Source organism: Brachycentrus maculatus, unplaced genomic scaffold (genome assembly GCF_059751285.1).
Source record: "Brachycentrus maculatus isolate JH-2025_06_01 unplaced genomic scaffold, ASM5975128v1 h1tg000158l, whole genome shotgun sequence".
NCBI lineage: Eukaryota > Metazoa > Arthropoda > Insecta > Trichoptera > Brachycentridae > Brachycentrus > Brachycentrus maculatus.
In genome coordinates, this window is record NW_028280911.1 from 1,286,878 (window position 1) to 1,305,787 (window position 18,910).

The window sequence follows — 18,910 nt, forward strand, 5'->3', positions numbered from 1 at the left end:
TTAATGACCTGATGATGGAATGATTATTCTGAAACCGGTAGTCACAAATAATAGTCTATTAAAGTAGTAATATAAAAAGTGAACGCTGAATGATAAGGAGTCTGTTTTTTTCCATACCGCAAAGTTATCAATGCTTTTAATATAAAAAATAATAAAACTTAAGCTGTGAACTACGTGGAAACACACACAAAGATTTTTTTAAATATAAACCACCCGGAGCGTTAACCGTTCTGCTTTTTTGAATTAAAAATTCCATTTGCAAAAACCGGAGATAGTGCGAAATCAAAGCAGTTTACGGAAAATGGAGACAATCCACTCGCAGCCGAATATTTTGCGGAATCGATTATGTATTTCAAAAGCGGGGTAGATTTTTTCCACCCTACCTGTGTAATATGTAAATTTTTGCGGCATACCATTACGGGCAAACAGGGGAGCCTTTCATTACTCGGCGGAAGTCGGGCGTGTATCGGATATAAAGTAGGTGTTCGGAAATTACATTTGTATGAGGCGTGTGAAACTCAAACGAAACTGTATTAACTCGTTCAGCCTCGGCCTGTGTAAACCGGTTTAAGTATAATGAAGAAAAATCAATATGCAATCAAATGAAAATGGTCAAATATTAATAACGTGTCGTGTGCTTGGCTGGAAACATTGGAAAATTAAAAGAGCTATATTTATCAGTATAAATAAATTGAAGTAATTTATTTTTACACTAGATTTTTTCCTTTTTGATGGCAGTTGTGTTTTTAATAAAATATTTTTGGTTTTTACGAAAAATTGTGACTCTTATTCTTAAATTTATGTTATATGCATACATTACATTGTATTCTGTAGTGTTTTTTTATGTTTCTTGGTAAAACGGTGTATTTGGGTAATTTTTGGCTGTACATACGAATGTGTGTGTGTGTGTGTGTGTGTGTGTGTGTTTGTGTGTGTGTGTGTGTGTGTGTATGTGTGTGTGTAAGTGTGTGTATACGTGTGTGTGTAAGTGTGTGTGTGTAAAATAAATCTTTAAAATAAAAAATTTATTCAGCTTGATCTTTTCACATATGTAATATGTTTTTACCGCATATCTTCGTTACGCCCTTAAATTATAATTAAAATAATTTATAACTTCTTGTCAATAATGAATAAATAATAAGAGTACATTTTTATATTTGCTATCATGGGTAGAATTGTATTGAACACTTTTTCCATCAATCCAATAAATACTTCAAACTAATTTTCAGATATTTCCGTAAATGAGAAAACGTTTCAGGGAGCCGATGTGTTAATAATGATATTTCGGCATCCGCCTTCGGAGCAATCCAAAATGTTCCGAGATCTTTCAGCATTAAGTTATTCCGTGTTCAGGAAATTAAAGACTTTGACTGCGGTAACGAATTTGTATTATATGTGAAAAGTTTTAGGAAACATGCGTTGTTTTGTATGCAAAAGAGTAATCTAATACGTTACGTTCATGTTTGTTATGGTGAAATATATTGCTGAACTTAATACTCTTCATAACTTGACTCAAGTAAATTTACTAAACGCGTTCACCATTTCACGAAACACAACATCATCCAGTAAATATGATAAAATTATATTAATAAAAATATAAAACTGAAAATAATTTTAGAAATTTTTAATATTTTTAGTTTTAATTTCCAAGGATCCACGTGGATAGAGTGGCGAATGTTGAACGTGTGTAAAGTGATCAATTTACATGCCTATGACAGGTCACAGGTCCTTCCATATCCTTCTTCATCTACATATGTTGGGATGTCAAATATGTAAAAATACCGTGGAGAAAACCCATATTTGTGAACATGTATTTGGACACACTCAACATATTGTGAATTTAAAATGTTGTCCATTATCGAACATCCTTATTAACTGATTTTTTTATGTTATCATCATCATTCCTGCTCAAAAAGATGTCTCTGTTGAGATTTTCATGAAAATCTTGACAAGAGTCTCTTTGGGATCATATTCGGTATTTATGGACGAATATTTGGACACACTCAAAATATTATTTTATTATTTTCAGGGTGAGTGACAATTTTTTTATGGAATTTCATCTTTAATACATGTATTAATAAAGAAATATGTTCCGTACACTGCAAAATGAAATCCAACAGATGGCGTCAGTGAATACGTACATGATTTTTTTCCTAGTCATATGGAATATACAATGAATCCTTACTTCAAATCTTTTGTAAAATATCTTATATATGAAATGAAATCAAGTGTTCCTTGGAGGCTATATATAGTATTTTTGTTGTAAAATAAGAATAGTAAAAATTGTCACTTTTCTTCGAATATTCCCTTTTCATAAAAATATGAAAAACTTCAGTAAATATTAATTTTTAGATTGAAATTTTCGGAGCGTGGTTAAGTTGTGATTTTTCGACAAAATATAAAATGAAAGCCGACACGTGTTATCCCTTCAAATATTGAAACAGGCTTCGGCGAAAGTTTTTACTCGGAACGACGCCTTGATGTTTTCTAGCGATTCTCATAAATCTCCGTCGTATCTTCGCGTGTCATCTTTCTGTTAGAGGTTATGTGGCATTATGAAATTTAGCGGAGTGAAGTCGCAATATGTACAAAAATCTAAAAGCCGTAATTTCGGTGGATGTTTTTCGCCCACCGGGTGTTTCAGTCACGAAGTTTGCCCCTAATGGACTCACGAAGCCGGCGACAGCTGTAATAATGTTACATTAGCCGAAATTACACCACTTTTAAAAGCCATTCCTTTCTATTTGATGTAAACTAATGATAATTTATCAAACGCCATGTATTAAAGTCACATTTCAGCGTGTTTCTACTTTTAATTCATGTAAAATAAAACGCTTAAAGGTAATTCATTTGATTGAAATAATATACACACCATTTTTGCGTTTACTTTTTTTGTTGTTCGATAATGGACTGAAACTTTAAATCACTAATATCATGTATGTACATAAATCGTTGTACGCTGAAATGTACCCAGTATTTAATTTATTTATAATTAAAATGTAACTTTGTTTTAAAATCGCTACAATTATTTTATTTTAACTTAATTATAATACAACCGGTTTCGAAGCTAACCGCTTATTTTTAATGACTGATTAATACTTTGTTAATCCAGTCTTTCAAAAGAAACGGTTGGTTTTGAAACCGGTAGACATTAAAATTGAGTTATAATAAAATATTTATAGCGATTTTAAAACAAAATTATATTTTAAAAACAAAATGTAAAATAACAAAGTTATTGCTTCAAATATAAATTACGTTTCATTAATTTCATGCTCTCTATATTAATTATTCCACTTTTTTACTCTTTCAAATTTGCTCATTTCAAATTCATTACTCATCGCAGTCAGCAAACAAAAAAAGATTGATTTAAACATAAAACATTTATGGTTACTAGCATTTATTTTATCATAGTATTATGATATTTTTTTTAACAAATAGATGAAATATACAGGATTTTAAAATTAATCCTCTACACTTTTCATAATAATTTTAATAAGAAAATTTCATAATATTAATAGGTTTTGATAAGCTGGTTCATGTTGTTCAATTTGAAGGCTTCGATGCGCGGGATAAAATCGAAAAATAACACATTTGGTGTTCCAATCATACGCTTCAGTTTAGGGTATAATTACATTTTTCGGCAAACGATTTTCCAGGTACAGGCAGAGGCACAAAACACAGATGATAAAATGTGATTACATATTTTACACATAAATATGTAAATTTCTCTCGTTTTGATGTTTCTATAAAGTTGAATATTTTTAAAAAAGTAGCGTAGCGTTATTACCAGACATTCGTAAAAAATACGACAAAGAAATAAAACGGAAAAAAAACATAAGATAATCCTTTTTTCTTACTTTAGAAGTGATTGTAATATTCTTTGAGTTAAATAGATCACAAAATAATGAATAATATTAAAAGTACATTTGGAAGGTACTGTGAGGCAAGGGGTGCTAAAACAACGCAAACATTGTTTTTTTTTTTGTTCAGTAATCTCATTTTTGCTGTCGTATTTTTTACGATAGTTTATGTATTCTCGGGTTAATATTTTTTCTTAATATTTTTAGAAATAGTGGATTAACCAAATAAATGTTCAATTGAAAAATAAATCACTGCATTCGAATTGCATAAAAAAAGGCCTTGATCATACCTTTTGGTCATTTGATCTTTGCTTACAAAATCTATGAAAGTTAACCCAAAAGTCTAGTATTCTTATAGTAAAATAGATAATTCTTTATAACTATGAAAACATTAATTTTATCTCTATTTTACTTTAAATTATAAAAGCCTAAAAGTCTATTATTCTTATAGTAAAATAGATAATTCATTATAAGTATGATTACATTAATTTGATCACTTTTTACTATAAAAATAATTTTGGACTGATCCTGTAAGCCAAAAGTCTTTACAGGATCAGTCCAAAATGGTTTGCAAACACTCTACAAGGGTGATTTGATACGTTCACAATTAATTTATTATTTTCGAAGTCGAAGACCAATTTCCAAAAATAAAAATAGTTGTTTATAGAGGGTCTTAGTACGCTGAGTCGTTTCTGAAGTAGCGATATTAAGGCTCTAAGAGGCAGCGGACAGCGCTTATCGGCTTAACAATAAAAATAATGATACAATATAAAAACCACGTAATGGCTTGAATCGTTTCTGGTCTAGAAGCGGAATTGAGTCATTCTTATCCCAAAAATCGCAGAAATAAAATTCTAGCCCACAATATTGTTTTTCGATTCTATTACGACTGGCGATAATAAAACATCGCTTCGGAAAATGGCATTAAGGATAAACAGAATATGGCAAATTGAATTCCAATATACAGGAATAATTTGAAATTTTCTAAGAAAAACAATGTAATCCAAAAAAAAACCTTATATTGTACTAACAATATATTGAAGAATTAAGAATTAAGGTAAAATTAAAATGGATCCTTAATCTTACAGGATAAATAAAATAGGAAAAATGTATAATATATATATGTCTATTATAATTTTTTTTCATCTGTAACACTAATTCTTAAAATCTACTGTAACATGTGTTTCAATGCATTCCGCGTCATCATCGAACACCACGTTGCAGAATGCGTCAATACACGTGTACTAATAGATTTTAAGTAAAAGTAGATGGTATTTGCAAATTGAATTGTATGGAAGCGAAGCATGGAGTTGGCGAAAGAAGGATGAAAAAAGACTGAATGCAGTCTAAATGCGACCACTTAAACGAATGTGTGGCAAAACGATGTTTGATACATGTTCGAATAATGAAATAAGGAAAGAATGCAAGGCTGAGATAAGCATTATCGATAAAATTAAAAAAGGTGTGTTGAGATGGTTTGGACATGTGGAACGCGTGAGTGAGGAAAGAACTGTTAAACAAATTTATGAGGTGAATGTAGTTGGAAAAAGAAGCAGAGGAAGACCGAGGAAAACTTGGCACAATCAGGTATGTCAAATACTTGAAAACGGCGGGTTCGGGAGTTCTAATAATCGTCGGGTATGTATGAGGAGATGCATGAATGTAGAAGAGGATAAGAATGTTTGCAAAGACAGAGTAGTATGATGTTCATTTCTCTCTGCCTGCGGGGAAACGGTATGATGGTTAGTTAGTTAGTTAGTTATTTTCAAATTATAATTAATATTAAAAACAGCAAAATATAATGTTATCTGTCATGATTCAATTCCGTAGAATTTATTTGTTTTTTTAGGGTTTTAATTTTACAAACAAAAAAAAACAATATAAAATTGAAGTTATAGTGCTTTTCTAGGTGTGTCAGTTTTCTGATAATTTGTAGTTAGGAGTTTTCCCTCCAGAAGCCTAACAAGCTACAGAGCAACAAGATGTCCACTAGAACGGAGTATTGAACATCTGTTGACTATTCTATTGCGAGAGATTGGATTGAGATCGATTTTCTATTATGGAATTGTCGGGTGGATGGTATACGTAACACACTTTCGGGTAAAGGTATTTTTTGGAGCAAAACTACAAACGTTATTCTTTATAAATGTTTTTTTTTAACATATAAAACGCAAAAAGACTTTCACTAAAATAAAAATGAAAACACCTTTGAATACAACCAGTACAAAACTAAAAAAATGTGTCATGAATTTCATTAAGCAATTGCCGAAATCGAATCTACAACACATGTTTTGCAGTCGAGTGTCTACTTAACTGGGCTACTCACCTATTTTGTTATACTACTTGCAGCAATATTTATATTTTGAATGTGTTTTCATTAAATTGACTTTAATAAACATTTATATTTAATTTTTGTGTGTAAATTGTATTTTTTATTCTATCAAAAGCTTAGCATTTTGGTTGACCATATGATTTAATCATTACACCGCTTCCCCGCATGCATACAAGAATAGGCAGAGAGAATTAACCTCCATTCTTCGCCTCTTGCACAATCACGCATCTCTTCATACATACACCCCGATTATTTCCTGACTCGAGAATTTTCAGTGTGTGTGTGTGTGTGTGTGTGTGTGTGTGTGTGGTGTTAAATACTTTGCAATGAACACCACACACACACACACACACACACACACACACACACACACACATATAAATATATCACTTTGTAATATTCTTATCGGTACAATTTTCATACACGTATGAGATCCCGAGTTTATTTCGCAACTGTGGAATAATTTATATATTCTGTATGATATGTAAAAATAATCTTTCTCAGCAGTGATATCTGAAGCGCAAATGTATTTTTTTCGCTTTTGTGAACTTTGTGTAATACTGAGCTGATTGTCAAATTTGATTTTCAGGTTATATCGGTTGAACACTCACCACAGGTCCAGCCAAGGGAATTCTGCCGATTTCCGCGGCTAGGGCCGCCTCCCTGTACCGGTCGGCTTCTGGCCACCTCTGGAGCCGTCCCAGTGCCTCACTCATCAGAGCGTACAATTTCTATAAAAATAAATAAATATTTTATACATTTATATAATAATAATAATAATAATAATAATAATAAACATATCCGCTCCCTAGGTGGAGCATATGGAGTCCACAAACTGTCTCCAGGCTTTTCTGTTTTTTTTTTACATTTATATAAACACGTCTAAAAATAAATTATTCATTTCGGTATACTTTTCAAACCAACATGTCGGCAAACAAAGAGTAAGCCTTTTTCTTATATTAGCTATCTTATATTAGCTATTTAAATCACTAAAAATATAAAATAAAACAAAACAAAGAGTCGCGTGGGGTAACTTTACGCATATTTGTTTATTTAATTTAAAAAAAACACCGTTATTGGAATTTAGATTTTTTTAAATTTTTAAATTAAATCGTTTCTTAGAAACATAAAAAAACTTAAAAAACCTTATTCGGTCTTTAAACAAAAAAGTTAAACAAATTTTTCAAGTATATGTCGATTGCGTACACTTGCCCCAATTGCTAGGTGAGTATACGCACACCATAGTGTAAAGTGTACGCATTGCGTAGGGCTCCTGTTAGGGGTAATTTACTTTTAATTATCGTGCGTAAAATGTCTATTTTTATAGTTTGTGCAGTTTTCATGCCCCATGCTTTACATTGAACGGTTTCACAACTGCATATAACAATTATACATGAAAAACAAATAGGAAAACCATGAAAAAAAATATTTGGCTGAATAATTTAAATTTATGACACAAGGTCCCCTGTACACACGACCAGCTTCATGGCCACCCAAAGCGCTTCTAAATATTGAATCAACGCATCTATACCATGTACAGACTAGTCACGAATTTCACTGCGTACAATTGCATTCCACGTACGGTTACCCCACACGACTTTGAACCAGAATCAGAGCGGATGGTAAACTCTCAAATCCTGTAAGAGTAGGTACTGGCATCAGACAAGGTGATAGTCTGAGCCCATTCCTCTTCAACCTTATCATGGATGGGATTGTGGAGGTTATAAAAGTACTGTGTAAAGAGTAGGAGAGAAAACCGTAGGTTTTGTTTTCTGAAGGAGTTTCCGAAGTCGGATTCTTCTACATCTTTAACAAGATTCTTTTTTATTTATGATTTTAATGTCTACGCCCTAAATGTAAGTTTTTAATGTTTATATTTATAATTGAATACATTTAATTGGGTTGAATTGAATTGAAATTGAGCTGCTATGCGGATGACGCTATGTGGATGACTGGGAGGGACCTGCAACTACTCATGCACGCAATCCTTGCTAGTCAAAAATAGAACATGACTATCAGCTAAGACTAAGATCATGTATTCTCTCGGATCCCGGTGGGATGTAGCGTGACTGTAGATGGCCTCTAAGTAAAACAGGTGAAAAATTACAAATATCTGGGTATAGACCTGTGTGGTCCAACCGATCTAAGATGTGAAGTGATAGGGCAAGTAAACAAGGCTGCACTCATCTCAGGATGCCTAAAAAATTACATATAGAAAAACCCTGAATAAAGATCGGCAGCAAAATTCAAATAAAAAAACTTGTGTGCGACCCATCATGACATATGAGATCGAAAGCAGAGAGGACACCGTGGTCACAAAAAACGTGCTAGTTTCAAAAATGAAGACTAAGAAGCATAACTGGCAAGAGTCTACGAGACGGAATAAGGAACACCAGGATAGGGGAAATATGCGAAATGAGAAATTTTGGTGGGGAAGGGAACGCAGAAAACAATGGTATGCACATGTGAGGACAGTGGAAACATCCAGACTCCCTCACATTGCACTGCACGGCCAACTCCAAGGTATACGACTCTCGGGCAGACCATTAAAAAATGGATCAACAGCTGGGAATAGACATCGCAGGAAGGTAATCCCTCTTAAATACAGGCCACAAGGCCTACACCAAGCAGAGAAAGAAGAAAAGAAAGAGGAAGAGAAGGAAGAATAGGAAGAAGAAGAGCAAGAAAAAATGACTCGTCGAATTCGTCCAAGAGTGGACGGAAATGGGCTCAAGAAGATGAAGTTACCAACCTGCGGCCTGTAGTCGGGCGGCCTCGCCTCCAGGGCCTGCTGGTACTCCTGCAGCGCCCGCCGGTGCCGGCCCTGCGCGGCGTGCAGCGCGCCCAGGTGCTGCAGCGCCGCGGTGCGCGCGCCGGCGTGCGCGCGCGCGTCGCGCACGCCCGCGCCGTCCAGGCGCGCAGCCCGCCCCAGCGCAGTGGCGGCCTCCGCGCACCTGCCCAGCGCAGACAGCGAGGCGCCCATGTTCACGTAGGCCACTGGGAAACAAAGAAATAAGTTCATATAGTAAATACTTAAATAAAACATAGATTTTTTTAAATCAACTAAATTTTATTATGTTGTTAAAAACACATAAAAATAAAATTTGTGACAATTTGTCGCTTATTATGGCATTTTCAAATTTAAATGGAGTCCTACAAATGAAACACCAAATATGTAATTAAAATAATATGTTTAATTTAAATTTCAAGCAATTACTTAAAAATGTGATTTTACATTTTATAATCAAGTTATTTGTTTGTTTTAAAATCACTTTAATATTTAACAATGATTTTACAATTAAGTTACATGTTAATTATAAAAAGAAATATATGCTGTTTTATTTATTAACCAATATTTGCACTAATAATATATATAACACCGCATCAAATTATGACTTTGATTATTATTACATCAGACTTTACAGTATTTACTTCATCATCAATGTGTATGTACATATATACATACTTATATGTATGTATCATGTTAATAAATTAATAATAATCATAAATATTGATGTAAGGTGGTGGTTTGTTCTTGGATATAAACGTGGATAATATTTATAATGTCAAAATTGGTCATCAATGAACGATAATTTGTATACTTAAATAAAATGTATTAATACATTAAAGTTTAATAATACCACATCAGGGTGAATAGTCCAGTGTCTGTTGAATTAAATGATATTAAAATAATTTTGAATTCTAAACAAAGAGAAGTGTTACTGCTGTAAACAAGTGATACTAAAAACAGTATACATAGCTATCCGTGATTTCGAATGTAAGAATTCAGACCCAGCTCGCTGGATTAAATCCCCCAGAGTAACGGTTCCATTACCGAAGATTAAAAGAAAACATTGATTCTTCTCCCAATACTTATACATGTCGTCGCCACGGGAGATAGTGTGTAGATACGATAAAACTCGTAAATCTAAGCAAACACAATTTCCTAAACCCTGCAAATAAAAGAATATATAAAAGTATCTGCCTACGTTAAGAAATTCAGAGAAAGAATAAAAATACCACCCCTAGAATATTACAAGTCAAATAACGGAGAGGTTTTTGGTCTAATGGTGGCGTCGTGATCTTGATCTTAGGAGGACTGTAGTTTGATCCCTATTCATCTATTCATAAAATTAAGTCTCTTTATTACTAGTACATACATATTTTAATGAAATAATCGGTAAAACTCACGTTTTTCCATAAAAAATCTGTTATAAATATATATTGACTGGAAATTATCGTATTAAATAACGAAACTTATTTAAAAAAACAGCTATTACTAAATGGATATTGGAGGTGGGTATATCTGAAAGTGATCGAACCATTTATCCATGGTTTATTTGATTGCATGATATTAACAATTTCGTTTGGTATAATTTGTTAGATAAGTATTGTAAAATGTCCCCTCGGCACGGGAATACCCAGTAAGGTCACAATATTATGAAATTGAAATTCGTTATTATGTGTATGATGAAATATAAAAGAATAAAAAAATTCTAATTGTAATTTCATATTTTTACTTCATTTTTGTTACTTATGTTTATCCGCCTCCAAAGTGTAGTGGTTAGCGCATTCGAATACCATGCTGGAGATCCCGGGATCGATTCCCAAAGGAGTGGAAATGTGACTTTTGTTACAGTATAATTAATTTTTTATTACCCTGGACAAGCACATGATGCTACAAATTAAATTGCCTTCATTTAATTTACAATCAACTTAACATTGCACTGTTGTAATGCGGTGCCCTATGCACCATTTGTTTATTGAAGGAGAAAATGAAGTGACCCTAAACATAAAAAGTATGAATAGGCTATAAAACTTCAAAAGTTGGAGACTTAGAGGGGACATGATAATCGGTATTGCATAAGCTGTAGTTGGGTTTCAGTTTTTGAACATGAAATATGTAATTCAAAAAAGTATTTTACATGTTCCTCAATATTTTATTTAAAACATCAAAAAAGATATTTTATTTATTGTTTCGGCATTAACTTTGTGGTAAGACATGTTACAATGATTAAAGAAAACACTTGTTTTTTACCACTCAAGTGGTGAAAAACAAGTGTTTTCTTTAATCATCAAAAAATATATTTTTTAATTTGAAAACATTTTTTTTATATAGAAGCGACTGTAGGCATTGTCGTTAAATTTGATTATATTTTATTATTTTTCTTTTATATTGCCCGACTTCAAACGGCGAGCCCGCAAAGCCTACCAATAGACACCCTTACTAGAGAAAGAAACTTTGCGGCTATAAGACTCAAACACAAATAAAAGGAACAATGTTGCGAAGGTGAGATACAACCAAAAGTGGGGACAATGCGTTTGACTTTTCGAGTAAATATTTAAAGTTGAAGAATGAAAATTAAAAGCAAAAGTTTGGGGTGCGCGGGTCTGCTAAGAGAATTTTGAAATTTATTTAGGCAATAAGAAAAATATAATTTTAATAATGTTTAAAAAAAAATATTCATTTTTATATTATTTTATGAAGCATATTTTGTTATCTCAATCTTACTAAGACGTGTCGGGTTGTGGTCCCGTGGTTAGTGTCACGGATTCTCGAGTAAGAGTTTCTGGAATCGAACCCACTCTATCACAATTTGATACGTATTTTTAATAATGAGCTGCTTAGGCTCACAGAAATAGTATGAAATTGAAGTATTTTTGTAAAATAATAGAAACAAAAAATTTAAAAAAAAGAATTTTCACCTTGTTCTAATTATATTAAAAAAATTGTTTATGTTTGCATGGTGATATGAGGATATTATTCAAGTTTGAGATTATTTTTCATTCGAATATCCTACAAAACGAAACTAGTTTTGCAAATAACGGATATTTCACGATAATGCTCCAATAAGACCCTTTCATAATAAAAATTTATAAGCTCTTTGTTTTAAATTTTTACAAAGCTAACATTGTCGAAACAGTCCTCATTGCGAATTAAGAGTTCCTATTTTAAATTTCAAATGTGTGCCATAAAAACGTTACAAAGCCATTCCGAGGAATAAATTGTAACATTACGCTAAAATCAAAACTAATGCCACTATTTTGTAGGACTTGAAGAAAAAGAGGGCGGAATTTTCGAAGGTTTTTTTCCTACGCAGATCTTAACATGTGGGTAGAGTGGTGATGCATCCTATTAACGTCACATTTAATATTACACAAAAAAACTCATCAGTCGTCATGATTACCTAATGAATTATAATTTTATAAAACAGGAGATTTCTGGAAGACAGTGATTTAACAATGGTTTGTAAGTGCAAATAATGAGACAGAGTATAAGAAGAGTAAAGTCATTTTCCTTCAATCACAAGGATAAATTATTGCTAGTAAGCATAATTTTCTACAGATAATGTTTTTTTAAATTATAATTGAGGATATTTGCAGCTTCAAATATATCACACTTCCGTATAAGTTTTAAGTTTTACATTGGCATTTGTAGGAGGAACTGCATTTAATGTAATAAAATAACAACTGTTAATTTGTTTTTTTTTAAGTAACATTACGCAATATTGCATTATCCACATTCATTTGATTTTATCTGTGGTCAATATGTCGTTATCAACATATCGATCACATCATATACGGTGTTTAAAAATATGCGTAACGCGTCGAAACACTTATCACGATAGATTTCTGGAATTGTGGTATTTATCAAGCGACATTATAAGTAGAAACATATTGCCACAATGTGACTGCCGAATCAATAAATGGACTTTATCCAGTTGATGATGTCGTAAATATTTTTTTGTCTATTATACAGTCGAATTACGATTTATCTGATAAATGATCGGCAAAACGATATATGAAAGATATTCAAATGCTGATATAAGGAAATAATGCAAAGTTGAGATAAGCATTATCGATACAATTAAGAAAGGTGGGTTAAAATGGTTTGGGCAAGTGAATCGAATGAGTTAGGGCAGATTAGTTAAACAAAGAGGCAAATTTGATTAGTAGTATGTAAAAGCAGAAGAAGCCATAGGATGCTTGGTATGATCAAAAATTTCAAATACTTGAAAGCGGTCAAGTCAGGAGTCGGAATAATGGGCGACTATGTATGTATATATTAAAAAAAGCCGCCTCTGTAGTGTAATGGTCAGCACGCTCGGCTACCATTCTGGAGGTCCCGGGTTATTACCCTGGACTCGTACCTGAAGCGGAGGGCTGATCACCTTTCCTTCATATGTAAACGATCAAGATAACACTGCGTTTATATGACGCAGTGCCCTATGCATCATTGGGGTGCGGGTAAGGGTTTTATTATATTTTATATATTATGTATGTAAATATGAGGAGATACATAAATGTGCAAGAGGTGAAGATTGTTTGCAAAGACAGAATGGTGGGGCGTTTTTTTTCTTCCGCCAATCCATATAAGAAAGCGGCGTGATAGTTATTTAGGAATGAGAGAACTATAAATACTTTTATGGAAAACAAGCTCGGTGTTAGGCGCCCCAATATACACGAGTACGTACAAAGCTCGGTAATGGGGTAGTTCACATTTTGTATGATGACGCGGTCGTGTCGGTAGGTTCGCGCAGGGGATGGGCCGGGTAGGTTATACGGCGGAGCTATTCGAGGATAACATAACTTTTCGTTTAGCATTAAGTCCACCCCAACCCGAGACTGTTTTCCGTTTTTGTCAGTATTTATCACGGCACAGAGCCTGTTATGTATTAAAATATACTTATTTACTTGCACGGCCAAATTCGGAGCGTTATTTCTTTTTTTAGGTCAATCTCATCCAATAATTTATACTGCTGTACGCCATTTTTTCATTTTACATCTCCAATGTAACTCAACCAACATTACGAAAATATTTTTCGATTGGAATTATATATTCTCCATTTGGATGTTATTTTTACATCTCAACATACAATTTATGAAAAAGAATATGGAAGTCTGGGTATTTACAGGGCTTATGACTTATTATACGGTGGTCAAGTGATCACTTTACAGTTATGATGGATAACCAAACATATCAAATTTTTAAAACAATGAGTTAATTTTTTTGGTTAAAATATATTTATTTATTTGTACCAGTTCTACATACTATAGCCGACGTCATTAAATAGTTTTTGACCAGAATAATATCAAAACAGGAGAATCATAATTTGAATATTTGTATCATAGACATCTCAATACTGATTAATCAATCTGAGCATCATGTTTAATGTGAAAATAATATTGAAGTTGTTGGCTTATAAACTGGCATAAGCTACATTATAAGATTTCAAATAAATAAAATTCAAACATCAATTAGTATTTTGTACAAGCGCTTTTTTCACATTTGAATATTTTGAGAAATCAGTTTTCTATTAGTGAGGGTGCAAGTTTTCTGTAATTCATAATTTTACATTGTAAATTAGGGTAAAACATGTATGTCACATTTTACATAAACGTCACTGCTGTCATAAATATTGCTTTAAGCTTATCAAATTTGAATTCAAAGCATGAATACGTAAGTATCTAATCATTTAAGTAAGGTAACAAAGTTAAAGCCAAAGTTGGATCAAAAGTCATATAAGTCCACCTACATGGTGTAGTGAGAAGCCCGCTTGCCTACCATGCTGGAGGTTACGGGTTTGATATCAGGGGAGGCTTAAACAAGTGATTTTAGTCTCACGTTTATTTAATATCTGCCTGGACTGCGCAGGACATGTCACCTTTCATTCATGCAATTAACGACCAAGATAACACTAGGTCGATACAGGGCCCTATGCACCATTTAGTACGAATAAAGGTTAGAACAAGTCATACAAGTGAAACACTCTCCTTATCATTCATTATTTACTTTGTGTAGTACCACTTTTATAAACACTTATTCGTGACTACCGGTTTCGTAATAACCACTCCATAATCGGGTCATTAAAATAAAATTATTACGATTTGACATTTGTATGAAAATAGATTTTTATTACCTACTACATAGATATCACTACTTTTTATGTACAGAAACATCAAATAAATGAAATTATTGTTTTGTTAATGTGTTTGAAAAGGTTGCAGAATGCATCGAAACACGTGTCAGAATAAATTTTCAGAGATAGTGGTATTTACCAAGTGAAACTTAAAATATCTACATTTATGTTTTCATTAATACTTATAGACTGTTGGAATCTCAATAGTAAAATATATAAGTAGGCGTTTTCAAAAGAGATTTCATTTAATATTATTTATTATTATAAAAACTAATAATCATGGCCCACAATTTCCCCAAATATTTTGGATATTACCGAGAAATGTAATTTTCAAAATAAGTCAAATATTTTGAATGCCTAAACTATGTTATATGTCCTTTTTATTTTACATATAATATAAAAAATAACGAATATAATATAAAATATAATTCAATATATTAAGATAAATAAAATAATGTTAAAGAAAACAAAATAAAAATTTATAACACCCATTTTAAGATAAGATTCTTTTAACCATAAAAAGTTTTAAATTCTAAAAACAAATATATTTTGTAAAGAAGAAAGTATTGTGAAAAGATAATTTTTTTTGCTCATTCCTTTGTTCATATAGTTTTGGAATAGCTGAATGTTGTCGAAAATTGTTTTGTTTTTCTCACAATGAATATGGCACATTTTACATATTTATACATGTAATCTATCAAATCAACTAGGCCAAAGCCATAAATTTTTTAACCATTGTTTTCCTAACATATATGTATACGTACAGTAAAACCTCGATATAACGGACTAAAAAGAAGGATGGGCGAAAAGCCGAAAGTCCATTTTAAAAATTGTTTTAAAATAAATCAAAAAAGATATTTAGAAATTATGAAAACTGCATTTAGATATGTATAAATAAACAATATAAAACACAAACAAAATTCTATTTACTGTCTTCAGACACTCGTCGTAAAGTGGCGTTGCTGTTCGATATCGAAACCCTTGCTTTCGGTAATCCTACTTTGAAAAAGGAATCAAGTTTAAAATTAGGAAAATGCGTAAAATATTGTTGAACTTCGTTATCTGTTGAGTGGTTTTATAAATTATATTTGATCGTCAAGATGTGATCTTACCACTGATAACATCATTTTTGGCAGTATTGTTGTTGCCCCAGCTAGGTGCAGTCTCAAATAATAGTGCTAGACGTTTGACGTGTTATCATGGCCGCTAAAAATTGTTTACATGCGGCGACACTTGAATTTAAGCATCTATAATATTTTATCCGCCTCCGTAGTATAATAGTCAGCACTCTCGGCTACCGTATCCGTCTTCGATTCCCAGGGGGGGGGTCAAATAAATAAAAGTAATTTTTTCACTTTCATATACATTCAATATTACCTTAGACTGGTACTTGAGGCAGAAGGCCAATCACCTTTCCTTCATGTGTCAACGATCATGATAACACTGCGTTTATTTTATGCAGTGCCCTATGCACCATTGGGTGTGGATAAGAGTTTTTAAAAAATATTTTATTTTATTTAAACCCTTATTCGCGCTCAACGGTGCAGAGGGCACTGCGTTACATAAACGCAGTTTTATCTTTATCGTTAACACATGATGGAAAGGTGATCAGCCCTCCGCTTCAGGAAATTCATAAAGATAGTAAATATCTAAAAATCAATTTGCTTCTCAATTTATAAATATGATAAATATATAAAAATGGTAAAAAAGACGCAAATCAAGGTTAACGAAATATGGAAATAATGAACAGGAAAACAATCTTCTGAAGCTCCCTAAAAAATATTAAAATGAAAATAAACGAAGTTATTTTTTTAATTTTATATTTGATCGGAATTTTTATCCGTCGTATCTGAAGTCCGTTATAGATAGGGGTCCGTTATATCTAGGTTATACTGTATTAAAGAATTTCGATACTCACGCGCTAGAGATGGCCTGAAATGAATCGCCCTCTCGAAGCTCTGGATCGCTTCCTCGTATTGTCTTTTCCCTTGTAGGAGCACGCCCCTGTCAGAAAAGAATTATTATACATTAATCAATTGTTACGTTTTGATTTGGGTCGGAATATCGGGAGCCATAATGAATCATCAATAACAATACGAAGGAATGAGGATAAACGACTTCAAATGAGTGCTGAACTACACAAAGTATACAAAATAATAACGATGTATTTTATCATTCGTTTACAAATAATATAATAGTTTTTTTAATAAAAAACATCTTTATTTCTTGAATGATTTTCTCCAGATACTTTGTGGCACATTTTATAAGCTTTACAAAATAAAACAACTTTTTTTTAACCACTTTTTATTGGTACACATAATCCAACCGGTTTCGACAAGAACCTTGTCATAATCAGGGTTTATGTACTAAATTCACGCACGTGCGTGGAAGTTTTTGGTAAGGGAAGGGTTATTAACTATTATTTTAATGTTTTAGAATTTAGTACATAAACCCTGATAGTGACAAGGTTCTTGTTGAAACTGGTTGGATAAAGTGTACCAATGAAATGTGGTTGAAAACAAAGTTGTTTTATTTTATAAAGTTTAACAACTTTATAGCTTTTACAGTTTCGTAAATTAAATATACGTGGAAAAAAATAAACAGTTGTTTTTCTTTTATATGAAATGCAGTTTCATCAAAAAGTGTTTTACTATATAATAGATTTATATTATCCACTGACACTTGGTGATGGAATTGCATTTTTAATTTATTATTAGATTAAAACCAATATTTTTAGCTTTTCCACTTTTTTATTTGACCAGCGACCGGGTTTCGTCGTTACCGACATCATCAGACTGGTTCATCACCAGTCTGATGGTGTCGGTAACGATGAAACCCGGTCGCTGGTCAAATAAAAAAATAAAAAAAGTGGAAAAGCTAAAAATATTGGTTTTAATCTAATAATAAATTTTGCTATATACACAACAAGATAAGAGTTCAAAACCATGATTTCATTTAATGTTTTCTGACTAAATGAATAGAAATTGAACGGATTCAAGTATTGAATTTTTTTCAGGTTTGAATAAAAAAACATGGTTTGCAACCCCTGCCTTGCTATTTTTAAAGCGTAGAATTTTATTTTGCCTTATACCAGTCTGATTAAATCGGTAATGACGAAACCCAGTAACTTTTTTATTTTGTTATTTTATAACTTTTGTGCGTCAAAAAAGTTTTTTTTTAAAAAACCGTAATATAATAAAATAACAAGTTAAAAGCTTTTTTTTCACACGAAACCCAGTCACTGGTCAAATAAAATATATGTGGAAAAACTTTATTTTTTAAATTTTTTTATAAAATGTACGTCCCATCAAATATAAGAAAAAAAATATATCTAGTAAAAAGTGCAATTCTCATTTATTTTAAGTTTTTCATTTATCAAAAATAAACTCTGTTGAAAGAAAATTAGACACTTTATCATCATAACAGTTAATGGCTTCAAATACATAAAAGAAGAAAAAAGGTATTATGTGTTTAGCTGTGAAAAGCTAAGATCAACACGCAACCTTTTAAAATACCTGGTGAAGAATACAACCAGTTGAATATAACAGCAATAAAAATATAACGAGAATATTTGTATGTAAGATATGTTACTGAACCAAAAACATTTTTTTACAAGTTTTTTAAATAACCTTTTTTATAATTAAAATGTAACTTTATTTTAAAATCACTACGAATATTTTATTATAAGTTAATTATAATGTCTACCGGTTTCAAAGCTAACCGCTTCTTTATTAAGTATTATTTCGTCTTGTACAAAGTTACATTTTAATTATAAAATGGAAAATTACAAAGTTATT

The 18,910-nt window shown here is 32.0% G+C and overlaps 1 protein-coding gene across 1 annotated transcript in view; it reads right to left on the reverse strand.

Annotated features, from left to right (window-relative positions):
- LOC148308541 (protein O-mannosyl-transferase Tmtc2-like) overlaps window positions 1-18,910 on the reverse strand; it is a 231,955-nt gene that overhangs the window by 18,464 nt on the left and 194,581 nt on the right. Inside the window, exons 6-8 of the mRNA XM_088261583.1 lie at window positions 17,032-17,117; window positions 8,945-9,189; window positions 6,804-6,923 (exon numbers count right to left, since the gene is read on the reverse strand). Of these exons, the coding sequence (XP_088117709.1) occupies window positions 6,804-6,923; window positions 8,945-9,189; window positions 17,032-17,117 (451 nt within the window). The remainder of the gene's footprint in view (window positions 1-6,803; window positions 6,924-8,944; window positions 9,190-17,031; window positions 17,118-18,910) is intronic.